Here is a 15,451-nt window from a genome sequence, read left to right as displayed (position 1 = left end):
TAGGTATTTCCAAGGGTACCAGTTTTATGAGGTTAATGATAGTTAGACACCATGAATGTGAAAAGTACTAATGAAAAAATAGTTAATTTAGTTTGTGGGCTAAGGAAATATTTGTTTGGGGAGCAGAATGCGTTTGAGAATACAAGGAATCTCTGGACTGTGTGCGAGTGGTTTCTGGATTGTATTGAGTCGTGATGAAAACATATGAAACCAAACATTAGACAAATACAACAACATGAGGGAGGGAGAGGGAGGGAGGGAAAGGGAGGGAGGGAAAGAGAGGGAGGGAAAGGGAGGGAGAGAGGACACTGCTCTCTTAAATAAACATGCTTGCTTGGCGGAAGGAAAGAATTACTATCAACAAACAAACATAATTGATAAACCAACATGTGGAAACTGTGACCGTTGAGTGTGAGCTGTGTGTGTGTGTGTGTGTGTGTGTGTGTGTGTGTGTGTGTGTGTGTGTGTGTGTCTGTGTGTGTGTGTGTGTGTGTGTGTGTGTGTGTGAGAGAGAGAGAGAGAGCAAAATTTAATGTGTTTGTACCATTCTTCGTCCTTGGTGGGTGTGGCAAATTGTTAAAAAGAGGAGGATGCGAGGAAAAGGAGGAGGAGGAGGAGGAGGAGGAGGAAGAGTGGTTCTCGTTACTGCAAGAACATTTTTTGTGGCACTGCAAGAGTTGCCACAAATGCCCGAATGGAGTTGGCAGATCCCTTCTCAACCACCACCACCACCACCACCATTACCACCACCACCATCACCACCAGCCCCATCCCCCCAAATAATCCCTCTATTAGGAATTACGCGCCCGCTGCCGTCATGAACCTTAATAATCTGTGATAAAAAGTTCAATAAGAGATTTAAACAGACAATCCTCAAAGATACAAAGCCTTTTATTACAGAGAGAGAGAGAGAGAGAGAGAGAGAGAGAGAAGCGGTGATAACACATGGTCAGCTCTCCTGTTTGTCCCTTCCTTTCCGTCCTTTCCCCAGTCCCTTGTAAACAGCTGACTTCCCCTCGCTGACATCACCCTCGCTTACGACACGTGTATGAAGGTCCCTCTGAACGCTTGAGACGAGGCAGAGGATGTAAGATGAGCCCAGCAACGGAAGGTAAGGTAAGGTAAGGTAACGAGGTTTTAAGATGAAAGATGAGCCCAGCGACGAAAGGTAAGGTAAGGTAAGGTAACGAGGTTTTAAGGTGAGGTAAGGTTATGCGTGTTGGGTAAGGTAAGGTAAGGTGAGGTAAGGTTATGCGTGTTGGGTAAGGAAAGGTAAGGTAAAGTTGCGTAGGGTCATGGTAATGCAAGGTAAATGAAGATAAAGTGGTTGTTAGGTAAGGTCGGGTAAGGCAAGGTAATTTAAGGCAAGCTAGGGTAAGATAGGGTAAGTTAAGGTAAGGTAAGGTGACGCAATATTAGGTTAGAGAATTTATGGCAAGCTAGGAGAAGGTAAGGTGAAGTGTGGTAAGGTAAGGTAAGATAACATAGATAAGTTTAGGTGAGTTAGGTAAAGTTAGGGTAAGGTAGAGTAAGGTAAGGTAAGATAACATAAGTTTAGGTGAGTTGGGTAAAGTTAGGGTAAGATACAGTAGGGTAAGATAAAGTAAGGTAAGGTAAGGTGATTCAAGGTAAGGTAAGATAGCATAAGTTTAGGTGAGCTAGGTAAAGTTATGGTAAGATACAGTAGGGTAAGGTAAGGTAAGGTAAGGTAATTCAAGGTAAACTAAGGTAAGGTAATTCAAGGTAAGGTAAGACAACATAAGTTTGGGTGAGCTAGGTGAAGTTATGGTAAGATACAGTAGGGTAAGATAAGGTAAGGTAAGGTAATTCAAGGTAAGCTAAGGTAACATACGACAAAGTAAAATAATTGACGGTGAGCTGAGGGAAGTTAAGATACGCAAGGTGAGGTATGACGCATGAAGCAAAACATGGATGATAAAGAAAGCTGAAATAGGCCTAGTCCAATCACTTATGAGGTTCAGGTCGGTATTTTCATTAGTGGGGTATCGAAGTGGGGGACGGGGATAACGTTATATCATGTTGAGCAAGACAGGGAATCAGGGAGGATAGGAGCAAAAGTGGAAAGAAAAGGGGGAAGAAGGGGGATGAAAGGAAGGTCAGTGAAGTGGAGAAATTGATAAGGAAGGGAAGCAGGATCAAAGACATTAAAGAAGAAGAAGAGGGAGAAGAAGAAGAAGAAAGGGAAAAAGTAGGAGTAGGGTAAAAAAAACTGTTGGTTGGAGAGAGAGAGAGAGAGAGAGAGAGAGAGAGAGAGAGAGAGAGAGAGAGACTATGACTAAGGGAACACGAAGGGAAGTACAATACGATAAGAAAACGATGATTGTACGTTATTTCTCCTTGCTAGTTCACGTTATTACCTTCAGCTCCCTTGCCCCCGCCCCCCCCCCCGCCCCCATTACTACCACTAACAACAATAACAAAGGAATGAACAGAAGAGGTATCGCACGAAGGAGGAAGCGAAGGGAAGTAAAGTAAGAAAAAGAAGAGGAGAAATTGAAGAACAGAAGGAAGGCTGAAAAAAGGATGCAAAGAGGAGTGAAGTAAGTAAATGGGGAAATTTTATTAGTAAGAAAAAAAGGAAAAAAAAAGAGGAGGTAGCAATGATGATGATGATGATGATGATGATGATGATGAAGTCCTTTTACTAACATTAGGCTCTTCCTAGTATTTGCTTCCCGTGCCGAGAACCAATAGAATAACGCAAATGACAAAATACGTACGATAAAAATAATGAAAAACAAAACAAAACAGGAAGTAGAGTAGGAAAAATGTGGGAGAAAGTGAAATAGAGAAGGTAAAAAAAAAAAAGCGATTGAAATACTAGAGAAATTATGGTAGGAAAAAAAAAGTAAATAGGGCGAAAGAATGATAAAAAAAAAGATGAATGAAGTACAAAAGCGACAGAACAGTAAAGAAAACAGGAGAAAGAGAAGTGAAGGAGGAAGTGGAATGGGAAAAATCATCCATCTGGTGCCCCGTTACTGACAACTGGCGTTACAAGTGTTGCAACGGGAAGTGAATTACATAAGAGGAAGTGGTTGAAGAAAAGAGGGAAAGAGTGAAGAGGAGGAGGAGGAGGAGGAGGAGGAAATGGACAGATAAAGAGGACGCGGAGTAATCTTACCTCTGGTGCTCGCAATTGACAAAATACGTACGAGAAAAAACAAAATAAAGGAAAAAACAAGGAGATGGGAAAATGTGGAAAATTGAGAAACAGAGGAGGAAGGAAAGTTGAATGAATGGATGTAATGAGGATTGAAATACAAGAGAGGAAGTAAGAAAAGGAAAAGGAGAACTTGAAGAAAAGAAGGGAGACTAAAATAAGGGATGCAAAGAGGAGTGAAGTAAATGGACGAAGTAAAGTAAGAAAAGAAAAGAGGAAGAAAGTGAAGAAAAGAAGGAAGAAAGGTTAAAATAGAGGATGCAAATAGGAGTGAAGCATACATATGAGAAAGTATAGTAAGAAAAAGAAGAGGAAAAGATGAAAAAGAAGAGGAAGAAAGGTTAAAATCAGAATGCAAATAAGACTAATCATAAGAGAAAATACAGTGAGAAAAAAAGAGGAACGGGCGAAAGAAAGGAGAGAAACGTTTAAAAATAGGATGCAAAGGTGTAAACAGAAGAAATAAAGAGAGAGAGAAAAGGAAGATAATGAAAACAAGATGCAACAACAAGTGGAGGAAACAGAGTAAATATAGTTAAAAAAAACTGAGTAAATATAGTAAAAAAAACTGAGTAAATACATAAAAAAAAGATAAAAAGTAGGAAATACCGTACAATAAGACAAAGATAAAGAACAGAGCAAAAAGCAGATCACTCCGTACTCACTTCGAGCTCTTGGTAACCTTCCCTCCTCCGACGCCTCCCAAGTTCCTCTTCGGGGCGGCTACTTCCTCCAAATTCTTCCTCAGACACATGGCGGCGGCCGCTTGCTACAGGCGCGGCGCACCACCACCCGGTTACACACACTGGTGCACACCACTGGTCAATCCGGCACAAGGCACTCACTCACTCGGTCACAGCGTGCGGTTTTATCTCTTATCTCGGGGCTAAAAAATGTTCCTTTCCTCTCAGTTACACGATAATTTTTTGCTTTGGTTTGCTTTGCCTGAAATGGAGTGATAGATAGATGGAGATAGATGGATAGATAGATAGATAGATGATAGATAGAGAGAAGTTACGTTTTTTTCTTGTTTGGTCTCAAATTTAACGGAGAGAGAGAGAGAGAGAGAGAGAGAGAGAGAGAGAGAGAGAGAGAGAGAGAGAGTTTGGGGAGGGGGTGGAGAGGAGGAAGGGGAAGAAGGCAATGTGTTTACGCTCCAAATCTCTTCCCTTCCTCAGTTCAAGAATAAAAGCAGTGGGGAAGCTTAAACACACACACACATACACACAAACAAACACACAAACACAATCACCAATCCCCGGGGTGAGGTATATACAAGTCCCCCGTTTGCCTCTCTCTCCTCCCCATTGCACTGCCCCCCCCCCCCCTCCTCCCCAAGGTCGGCCCAGGCACCACCTCGCACCACCACCAGCACTGTGCCACGAGAGGGACGAGAGGGATACGCCTTTCTGTCTCTCCTCTCTCTAACTTGTTAAATATTGCACTCGGAGCGTCAGGAGGAGGTTGCCGCGGCGTGCAGAGTGTCCCCTGTGCTGTGCTGACGTGCCGGCCTTGAGGGGCGCCGCCGGGGACAGGTAGAAGGGAGATGAATGGGCAGTGACGCGACCCACCTAGCGGCAAACCAGACTCCAACTGACAGCGGTGGTGATGGTGGTGGTGGTGAGGCGGCGTGGCCAGAACGAGCGAGGCACCAGCTACCACCAGCGTTGCCAACACCACCACCACCACCACACCGCCATCCATCACCACCACCACCACCATCCCCTCAATCCTCTATTCCCATTAGTCTCTCCTCCCCTCACCCCCTCCCCCCTCCTCTTCACTCACAGATATATCCACGTGTGCAGCCCCGCTAAATAGTATCATCTGTGTTTATAAATGTTCCCCATCACCACAGTTTCTCCCCCCTGCCCCCCGCCCCTCCATCCTGTCTGTCTGTCGCTGTCAACTCCTTTCCCCTTCTTGTCCCCTTTCTCTAGTACCTTCCCCTCTTCCCTTCCCTGACCCCTTCCCCTTCTCCTCCCCTCGTTCCCTTCCCTCTCCCAGTTTGCACACAAGCATAATATAGCTCCAAGCAAAATGAGGTTAAGTCGCAAGTCCTAATCTCACTCCGCCTTAGCTGTCTTCGTCCGTCACTACACACACACACACACACACACACACGCGCGAATCTCCATCTTGTGCCATTATCCCGCCTCTCCCTTTCACTCCATCCTTCCTCCGTCCCACTGCACATACATGGCAGACACACACGCTGGCAGGAAAGGTTCAAAACAGACATAAAAGAAGTCTGCCTTTTATTTTCTTTGCCCTTTTTTTCTTCGGCCTTGGTCATCTCTCATATTTGCCCTTCTTGATTAAATGAACGTCCATGCAGAAGATTAATCAACGCAGAGATGTAGTTTTATCGTAGCGGAGACTGATAGATGAAAAGAAAAATACGTAAAATTGAGAAATCGGAGGGAAATGAAAAAAAAAAAAAGACATGCAAAGTGAGATTAGATTCTGAACACGTGTGCATTTCCCGTGACCCCTTCCTTTCCCTTCCCTTCCTTTCTTTTCCCTTCCCTCCCCTTCCTCTTCCTTCCTTTCTTTCCTTTACTTTTCCTTCCTTTCATTTCCCTTACCCCCCTTCCTCTTCTCTACTTTCCCTTCCTTTCATTTCCCTTCCCTCCCCTTCATCTTCCTTCCTTTGTTTCCCTTCCTTTCCTCTCCCTTTTCCTTCCGTTCCCCTCTCTCTCTCTCTCTCTCTCTCTCTCTCTCTCTCTCTCTCTCTCTCTCTCTCTCTCTCTCTCTAAGTCAGTTGCAGGCGCCGTCTTTCCCTACACCCACTGCATCACAAGTTCCTCGACCCTCCCTCCCCCAGTACCCTTGCCATTAATAGAAGCACACAAGGTTGCTACATCAAATCTGAGAGTGCAGAACCAAACTAGTCCAGAGAAACGTACCAGATTAAAAAGAATAACAATGATAATAAGAAGAATAAGAAGAACAGCAACAGTACCAAAGACAAAATAATAGTAATAAAAGTAAGAGTAAAGATGATAATAAATAAATCTTTCTCTTATTTGATTTCTGTGGTTAAAGTGTTTATTTTACCTGGCAAATTTCAATAAGACTCTAATCAGACATGAATGCCTTCGAGAGTAATATATATCGTCTTGTCCTCTAAATGCTTGAATACTATACTTATGGTAATCAAAACAATAACAATAACACAATAACAACAACAATAATACAAATAAAACGAGAGGAAAGTTGGAAAGTTTCGTTTAGTCGGCGCAACATGTGGTCATATGCCGGACAGAGACAGGAGGGGATGGAGTTATAGGAGAAATTAATGTTTCGTCTTGTACTTAAATAAGAATAACAATAATACAAATAAAACGAGAGGAAAGTTGGAAAGTTTCGTTTAGTCGGCGCAACATGTGGTCATATGCCGGACAGAGACAGGAGGGGAAGGAATTATAGGAGGATTAATATGTTTCGTCTTGTACTTTAAATGCTTGAATACTATACTTATAATAATCAAAACAATAACAATAACAAAAAGAATAATGATATAACAAGAATAATAATAAATGTGATATGAGAGGAATGATAGACCAACCGCGATATAGAATCATTATCTCCTCCCATCTCTTATCTCTCCCTTTTTTCTAATTATATTCGTGTGTTCTCCTCCTACCACGCCTCGCCCACGCCTTCCTCTTCACTTTATCCATCCTCACATCATTACTTAACCCGGTAGTTGCAGGGATCATGTTTCTTAGGTTAGGTTAGGTTAGGTTAGGTTAGGTTAGGTTAGGTTAGGTTAGGCCCCTCTAAGCAAAATAATGAGAAAGAATCATCACTCACGCAAACCATTTCATAATATATATCAACGCATATGTGATCAGTTTATGCATCATCTATTTTGGGAAGTTTAAATCGTGGCAGAAATTTGGCCCATCGCTGGTACATGGTAAAGCCACAAATTTGGTTCGTCGCTGCAACCGGGTTAAATTGATACACACCACTACAAATATCGTACCATAACACCCCCAACCGTACTTAAAAACCGTACCAAAAGACACCTGTAGCACTGACTCGTTCCATTCTATACCCACTGCAGCCTCGTTGAACCCATTCTAGCACCGATCACCTGAGCCTCGTGGTTAGCGCCTCGCTGTACCCATTCTAGCACTGACCGTCGCCTCATGCACCCACAAGGTCATATCAGTAAGACAATGAGTTGAGAGAGAGAGAGAGAGACCATAAAAATGAACTTCAGCTTATGTAACGAAGTACTGAAATACGATTATGAGGGTTAGGAACGCCCCCCCCCTCTCTCTCTCTCTCTCTCTCTCGCTTTCTCCCAATTACGCATTCCTCTCACTTACCCCCGTTAGATTCGGTCAGACATCCATAGCTGCGGTTCTTTTCATCCACCTCCTTTCTTCTGCCTGTCCTTCCGCCTTTCACTGCCTTCCCCTCCCCTCCCCTCCACTACTTCGTTTCCCTTCCCTCCCCTCCGCCACTTCTTTTTCCCCTTCCACTCCTTCTCCACTTCCTTTCCCCTTTCTCCTCCTCCTCCACTACGCTTCTCCTTCCCCCTTCCTCCTCCACTATCCTTCCTCCCTCCTTCTCCCATTACCCTTTCCACTACCTTTCCCTCCCCTCCCCTCCTCCTCCACTACCTTCCCCATCTCCCTCCATTCACCTCACTACCTTTCCCCTTCCCTCCCCTCCCCTCCTCTAAATCCCTCTTCTCGGACCCCTCTCCTCAACTACCTTCCCCCTGCTCCCCCCTCCTCCACAACCTTTCCCTCCCCTCCGGTCCTCCACTGGGTCTCACTCCTCCACTACCCTGCCCCTTCCATTTCCTTCCTTCTGTCCCCCCTCCCCACCTCTCCCCCAACAACAATGGCAAGGCGACAAACAGAGCTGCTTGAAGTGCTACAGTTGAAGAACCGGAAATGAAGCGTTATCGAACTGGCATTGCTTTATTGATCTCATTCTGTCCCTCTGCCTTTCGCTTCCTGCCTAAGACTCGCGTATCAGTTCGTTAGGCGATATACAGGACTGACTGGAATGCTATATATGGCAGCTAATTCTCTCTCACTCTTCAAGTAGTACGCGAAATTAACTCATCCGTCTTTCTGACCCTCTCCCTTTCGTTTCCTGCCTGACGCACGCACAGAAGTTGGTGAGGAGATATGCAGGACTGTTTGGAGTGCTATATAAAACAAAGGAAACGTATATATACATCTCTCTCTCTCTCTCTCTCTCTCTCTCTCTCTCTCTCTCTCTCTCTCTCTCTCTCTAGGTCGAGTCTAAGATGAGTACAACAGTTACGGCCTTCAAGAATAGATTAGACAAGTGTTTTGAATCCAACCAGCAACTAAGATATTACTCATTGTCGTAATAACGTTAAGTTCTTTCGAATACTGGTGTCCTTGTCCGCTTTTATCGCCCGGTTAGTGGTAGTTCTTTCCTCTTTCCTACATAATTTCCATGCAGTTTTTCCATGCTGCATGGTTCTTTTTCCTTTCCTGCCAGCTTTGGCTGGATTCGCCTTTGCTGTCCTTCATCTTCCACCTTTGATTAGATAGTTAGTGTAGCTTGTCACAAACAACCTCGTAAGGACCAGCAGGTCTGCTGTTGTTTGTTCTTCCTTTGTGTTCCATTGTGTACACACACAGCTGGTGAGGCGATATAAAGGACTGTTTGGAGTTCTATATATAAGAGGAAAAGGATGTACAGTTTTCTTTGCAAGTCGTATGTGGAGCTGCTTTATCCGTCTAGTTGTCCTTTTGCCTTTCGCTTCCTGCCTTACACACGCGCACGGTAAGGGGATACGCAGGATTGCTTGGGGGTGCAACACATAACAGGAAAAGGATAAACAGTTTCCTCTCTGCAAGTCGTATATGGCATTGGTCTATCCACGCCGGCTTTCTGTCCCTCTTCCCTTCGCTTCCTAAATGAAAACACGAGAAACCAAGAAAAAACAACAACATACAATAAAAAAAGAAAACAGAATAACAAATAAAACACAAGATAAACACACCACAAAACATTTAAACGGGAACACTGAGAAGAAAGAAAACAAACACAAACCAAACATAACCTAACTGTTCTCTCTCTCCAAGTCGTATGTGGCAATGCTTTACCCACTTTATTCTGTCACTTTCTTTTGCTGCCTTCCCTACCGTTCACACACACACACACACACACACACACACACACACACACACACAGAAGGCAGTTAACAGGAGTAGAAGGCAACAGAGGGCAAGGGAAGGCTGAAACACAAGTACAACAGGTGGAATGAAATCAAGTAACCGTCGTGGTATTGCTTTTTCCACCCGTTTTGACCCTTCCTGGCCTTCCATCTACCTCCTCCCCCCCCACCTATCCCCGACACACACACACACACACACACACACACACACAGAGGGCAAGGAGGAGCAAGATTGAAAGCTAATACTAACAGGGCGACCGGAAAACAACATATCACAACTCACCATAACCCTCGCACGTGGAAGGTATTGCGTCATCGGTAAACCAGAGAGAGAGAGAGAGAGAGAGAGAGAGTCAGCCCATTGTGTTCAGTCTTTCTCTACAGGCGCTGAACAGGACACAAATTACTCTCTCGACGTCATTATGTTGGTGGGTATGATTATGCAGTTTGGGTGTTTGGATGAGTGTGTGTACGTGAGTGTGTGTGTAAGTGGGTTCCAGTTTCATAAAGGTTTCATATTTAGGAGAGTGTCTGTAATTGGCGGTGGTGGTGGTGGTGGTGATGGTGGTGGTGGCGTCTTGCAACCAGCGCAGTATGTAAACACGGTCAGGCGCACCATTCTCCACGCTTTCTCTCTCTCTCTCTCTCTCTCTCTCTCTCAGCCTTCCTCATAACCACTCTCTGATTTCCTCTTTCTCTCTCCCTCCTCCCTTAACTTTCCTCCTTACCTCTCTCTCTCCCTACCACTAACTCTCCCTTAATATAACTCCATAAGACCTATTGCTTCAGTATTAAGGTTGATTTTCTTCTCTTTACTTCTCAAAAACTCCATCTCCCCCCCCTCCCCACACACAACCTTCTTTCAATTGGTAGGCCTACTTATTCTCTAGTGTTCCATTCTCCGAGGGTAGGCCTTGAAATCTACCCTTCTCACACGGCTAGTATCATCAACCATTTCCTCCTCCTCCTCCTCCTCTTCCTCTTCCTCTTCTTTCTCCTCCGCTCTTCCACCACATAACATCAAGCAGCTGCAGACCCCGCCCCCAGTTACAGCCACTCACAAGCCTCGCACACACACACACACACACACACACACACACTCTCTCTCTCTCTCTCTCTCTCTCTCTCTCTCTCTCTCTCTCTCTCTCATTTCTGTTCACGTCATACAAACAAACCCTCGGATGTTAATGAATATGAGGAAGATGAAGAAATAAGAGGAGGAGGAGGAGGAGGAGGAGGAGGAGAAAAAGAAGAAAACAAACATGATTCATCCGCCTCTTCCCGATGAATTTCTCTTGAGGAGGAGGAGGAGGAGGAGGAGGAACAAGAAAATAAATAATACGGAAAGGAAAAGCAGAAGAAAGAGCAGGACGAAGATGACAGTAAGCAGGAAGAAGAGGAAAAGGAAAACGAGGACAAGGACAAAGAATAGAAGGGAAGTAAAAAAAAGAAAAGAGGAGATGAAGGAGGAAGAAGAGAAAGAAGAAGAAGAAGAAGAAGAAGAAGGAAAAGCAGAAAGAGCAGGACGATTATAAGCAGAATGAGGAAGAAAAGTACGATGAATAAAAGAAATAAAACGAAAAAACAAAGATAAGAATAAAAAAAAAAAAGGCGAAGGACGTGGACGACGACGACGAGTGGGCGGATGATAACAATGATGATGATAAGGAGAAGAAGGCGAAGGAGGAGGAGGAGGAGGAGAAGGAGGAAAGTTTTAGTGGTGGTGGTGGTGGTGGTGACACAATGTATCACAAGCACAGGTGAAGAGACTCAAAGATAAGTCCGTTGATAAGACGTTCTCGGTGGCGTGGACTTTGTAGCGTTTCACCATAACCTGTGCTCCGCCTATCGTCCGCTCCTTCACCTCCGCTTCGTACACTCATGCGTTTGGCTCCTCCAGTGATAATAGTTAAGAAATAATATATAAAAGGAAAGGAAAGTAATCGTAGAGTCTCGTCACGTTCATGATATACACACACACACACACACACACACACACACACACAGAGAGAGAGAGAGAGAGAGAGAGAGTTTGTTTTTTCGTCTCCTTTTCTTTTCTTCTGACCTATTCTTACACCCATTCTCTTCTTTATTTTCCTTCTTATTTTTCCTTCTCTTCCTTCTTTCTCTCTTTTCATTCTCATTCCTTTTTTTCATTTTCCTATTTTCTTCCTTCGCGTTCTTCTCTTTCCATTTCTTTTCCTTTCTTCAGGTTTTCTTTCCTTGCTTTCATTCTCGCCACACACACACACACACACACACACACACACACACACACACACACACACACACACACACACACACACACACGAGTTTCCCCTAAAAATGAGGATCGGAAAAGAAGAACTTGAGCGTCGGGCACGTTTTCTTCTGTCACTCCCTCCCTCCCTCCCTAACCCACCCACTCCCTGCTCCCTCTCTCCCTCCCCCCTTCACCCAAAACACCCTCCCACCCCTCCCCCCTCACCCAAACAATGATGGAGACAGAAAACTTGGGCACCGCGGCGTGAAGGCTAACTGCAAGACAATGGATATCGAACCCACGTCCAGCCATGCAGAGAACCAACCACCTCACCAGAAGCTATTACTACTACAACTACTATTACTACTATTACTACTACTACTACTATGGTGTGTGTGGATATGTTAGAGGGCGACCAAATGAAAAACTCTCCTGTGATTTGAAGGAAGGTAAGACTTGTTAAAAAATATATAAAGAATGAGATAAAAGGCCGTTGAAGAATATAATGAAGGAAAAAAAAAATGATGAAATAAGAAGATAGAGAGGGAAAGAAGGTATGGAATGTTGAAGGATGTAATGAAGTGTATGAAAGACAAATGATGGGAAAAAATACCTCGAGAAAAACAAACTTGTCAATGAATATATGAAGTTAAATAAAAATGATTGATGTAAAGAGAGGGAAGAGAGGAAGAAGTACAGAGGTGATAAATGGTGTAAGAAAGAGGAAAAATGATAAACTGACGTCATAGAGCAGTAGATAAAATGAGGTGATAGATGGTAAGAGATTAAAACAGTGATGGGTGTGATGATAAGGCAGCGAAGCAGGAAGTTAAGGGTGGTAAAAAAAACGTATTGAAGTGCAAATTAAAGGTAAACTGATGTAATATTGAGGATTAAATAGAGATTAAAATAGTGATGGGTGTAATTGGAGAGCAGCGAAGCAGGAAGTTAAGGGTGGTAAAAATAACGTATTGAAGTGCAAATTAAAGGTAGACTGACGTAATATTGAGGTGATAAAAAGAAAATGAAGTGTAAATAAAGACAAACTGATGTAATATTGAGGTAGTAAAAAGAAAACGTATTGAAGTGTAAAATAAAGATAAACTGATATACTATTGAGGTAGTAAAGAGAAAAATAGATGAATGGTGGGAGAAAAAATAATAAAGAGTGAGAAGCAAAGTAAAAGGTGTGTGCAAAAGGAAATAATATACTGATATAATAATAGTAACAATTTTATTACATTCGTCACATCCTTTGCCATCCTTCTTACCTAACCTCTCCCTCTCCCTCCTCTCGTTTCATCATCTTATTTCACATTTCAGGTGTTCCAAGTGTATCAAGTGTTTCCATCTTTCATCACCCAGTACGTCACTTCTGCACTGCCATCTCATTACACCAGTCACTTTATTTCGTCTCTTACTATCTTGCACCTCATTTATTTTATGTTCCTCTTTATTACTTCAGTGTATCTTATTTTCTCTTCGTCACATCCTTTGCCATACCTCGTATCTTACTTCTCCCTCTCTACCTTCCCATTGCATCACTTTATTAAATCTCTTATGATCATTCACCTCAATTTCCATTTTGTACCCCAATATTACATCAAGATCTGTACTTATTTCCATTAACTTTATTGCTGCTCGTGCTACTAGTAATTCTGCCCTTACTTTACCACCACTACTACTACTACTGCCACTACTAAGGCCCTGGGGTGTGTTGCGAGCGTGTGGGTGGGTCAGCGGGCGGGGTTCATAGAGACGATGAAAGGAAAGTGAATTTTTGGGGCTCAGTTTGTTTTGGCAGGTGGCGTGAGGCACAGCGCTGGCCACTGACTCTCGGGTGGTCCTCCGCCTGCCTTCCCGCCGCCGCCGTCCTTCCTCTCTCTTCCCCATCTTGCCCTCCAACGCTAACACTCCCGGATCGGTATTCTTTTTTTTATCAAGGGTATAGTACGAAGAGCAAGCGGTCTAGTGGTGAAGGTACAGGTGGGGGAATAGGAAAGACAGTAGGAGTGTACAGTTATATGTTCTCAGACGCTTCCGCCCCCCAAAAAAGATCAGTCAGGTTCTAATGAGTGTTTTCTTAGGGTTCATGGTGCACAGGATTATTAGGAAGGTAGAGGGAAGGAAGGAGAAGGAAAGAGAGGGAAAGGAAGGAAGGATGGTAGGGAGACGGAAGGAAGGAAAGGAAAACAGCACTTAGACGTCTATTTGCGGAGATGTGGCAATCAGGCGAGTTCTAAGATGGTAGTGAGAGAAGGAAAGAGAAAGAGGAAGTTAAATGAAAAGGAAGGGAGAGGGATTGGAGGAAGGGGTCTCTGTTTATCTATCTGTTGAAAAGAGGGAAGAAGAAAGAAAGAGGAAAGGGAGAAAGAAGGAAGGAAGAAAGATTGGAGGAAAGTGTATATGTTTATCTATCTATTGAAAAGAGGGAAGGAGAAGGCCAGAGGAAAGGGAGTAGGAAGGAAGGAAGAAGGATTGGAGGAAAGTGTATTTGTTTATCTGGTGAAGAGAGGCAAGAAGGGAAGAGGAAGTGGGGGAGAGACTGGAGGAAGGTGTCTCTCTACCCATCTTTATCTATCTATCTATCTATCTATCCATATCTATGCATCTATTGTTTTTATGGCTATATTGCAAGACTAGGAATGAAGAAGAAGTGGGAAAGAAGTTTTGAGACAAAAAAATAAATTAAAAAAAGTACGTCGCGTCTACTTATCTCTCATTTTTATATCTATCTATCTCCATCTACTTGTTTATTATTTTCGTGGTTATGCTGCGAGGTTAGACATGGAGGGGAGGCGGAAAACAAGCATACACAAATAAACGAACCCGGTATCCACTCACCCACCCACCCTCCCCTCTTCTGCGCCCTCCTTCCCTCAGCAGAGCATATGAAGAAGGGCAGTAAATCATGTCAGCACTTATGAACAGACTGACGGCCGAGTTACAAATCTGGGCGTGGGGAGGAAGTGAGAGAGATGTACATAGACGGGTTGACGAAGAACCTCCCTGTCATGTAACCCCTTCCCACGAAAAATAGGTAAAGAGTATTAAAGAGAGATAAACTTAGGTATTCACGGCTACAAATCTGGCGTGGGGAGGAGGTGAGAAGGATGCAGAGTGACGGGTTGACGAAGAACCTCCCTGTCATCTAACACCTTCCCACGAAAAAAAGGTAAAGAGCAATGGAGACAAACTTAGATATTGATCCTGGGTATTCACGGCTATAAATTTGAGCGTAGGGAGGAAGTAGAAAAGGTGTACTGAGACAAGCAAAAGAAGAATCTCCCTGTCATCTAATACCTTCCCACGAAAAACAGATGAAGAGCAATGAAGAGGAGACAATCTTAAGCGTCCACGACAATAATAAAAAAAAAGCTGGATAGAGAAAAGAAATAGAAGAGATGTATAAAGAAAAGCCGGCCTGTCTATCTGTCATCCATCACCCCTTCTGCTCCTTACCCCCCTCCTCCATTAAAAAAAAACGAGGAACAGTAAATTGAAGGAAACATATAATGGGAAAGTTCAACATTCACAGGTGCATAAGACAGACAGACAGACAGATCGTAAGGTGATGGTTACAACACACACACACACACACACACACACACACACACACACACACACACACACACACACACACTTCAGCTTCACACGTAAGCATTTAAACAGTAATTAAACTTCACTCTACCTGTCCCTCCGTGCCTCAGGTGACTCGCGTGGGTCATTTGACACCTACCTGCTGGGGGCAAGAAAAGAAAGAGTTACTCCTCATGGTTATTACAGAGGGAGAAGAAACAGTCAATCAATAATCCATCCTTCAACCACCTGTTACACTCAT

The 15,451-nt window shown here is 43.7% G+C and overlaps 1 protein-coding gene across 8 annotated transcripts in view; it reads right to left on the bottom strand.

Annotated features, from left to right (window-relative positions):
* LOC126995711 (endothelial PAS domain-containing protein 1-like) overlaps nucleotides 1-15,451 on the bottom strand; it is a 280,018-nt gene that overhangs the window by 224,839 nt on the left and 39,728 nt on the right. The window contains exons 1-2 of one of the 8 annotated variants that reach the window (XM_050855538.1): nucleotides 4,756-4,883; nucleotides 3,850-4,129 (exon numbers count right to left, since the gene is read on the bottom strand). The exons of 5 other annotated variants lie outside the window; for them this stretch is intronic. In XM_050855538.1, coding sequence (XP_050711495.1) covers nucleotides 3,850-3,938 — 89 coding nt within the window. In that variant the 5' untranslated portion in view covers nucleotides 3,939-4,129; nucleotides 4,756-4,883. 2 more of the 8 variants (XM_050855540.1, XM_050855539.1) reach the window with 2 other exon arrangements.

This window comes from Eriocheir sinensis, chromosome 8 (genome assembly GCF_024679095.1).
Source record: "Eriocheir sinensis breed Jianghai 21 chromosome 8, ASM2467909v1, whole genome shotgun sequence".
Classification (NCBI taxonomy): Eukaryota; Metazoa; Arthropoda; class Malacostraca; order Decapoda; family Varunidae; genus Eriocheir; species Eriocheir sinensis.
The sequence above is the reverse complement of the archived record's forward strand: the minus strand, read 5'-3'. Positions and strand labels throughout refer to the sequence as shown.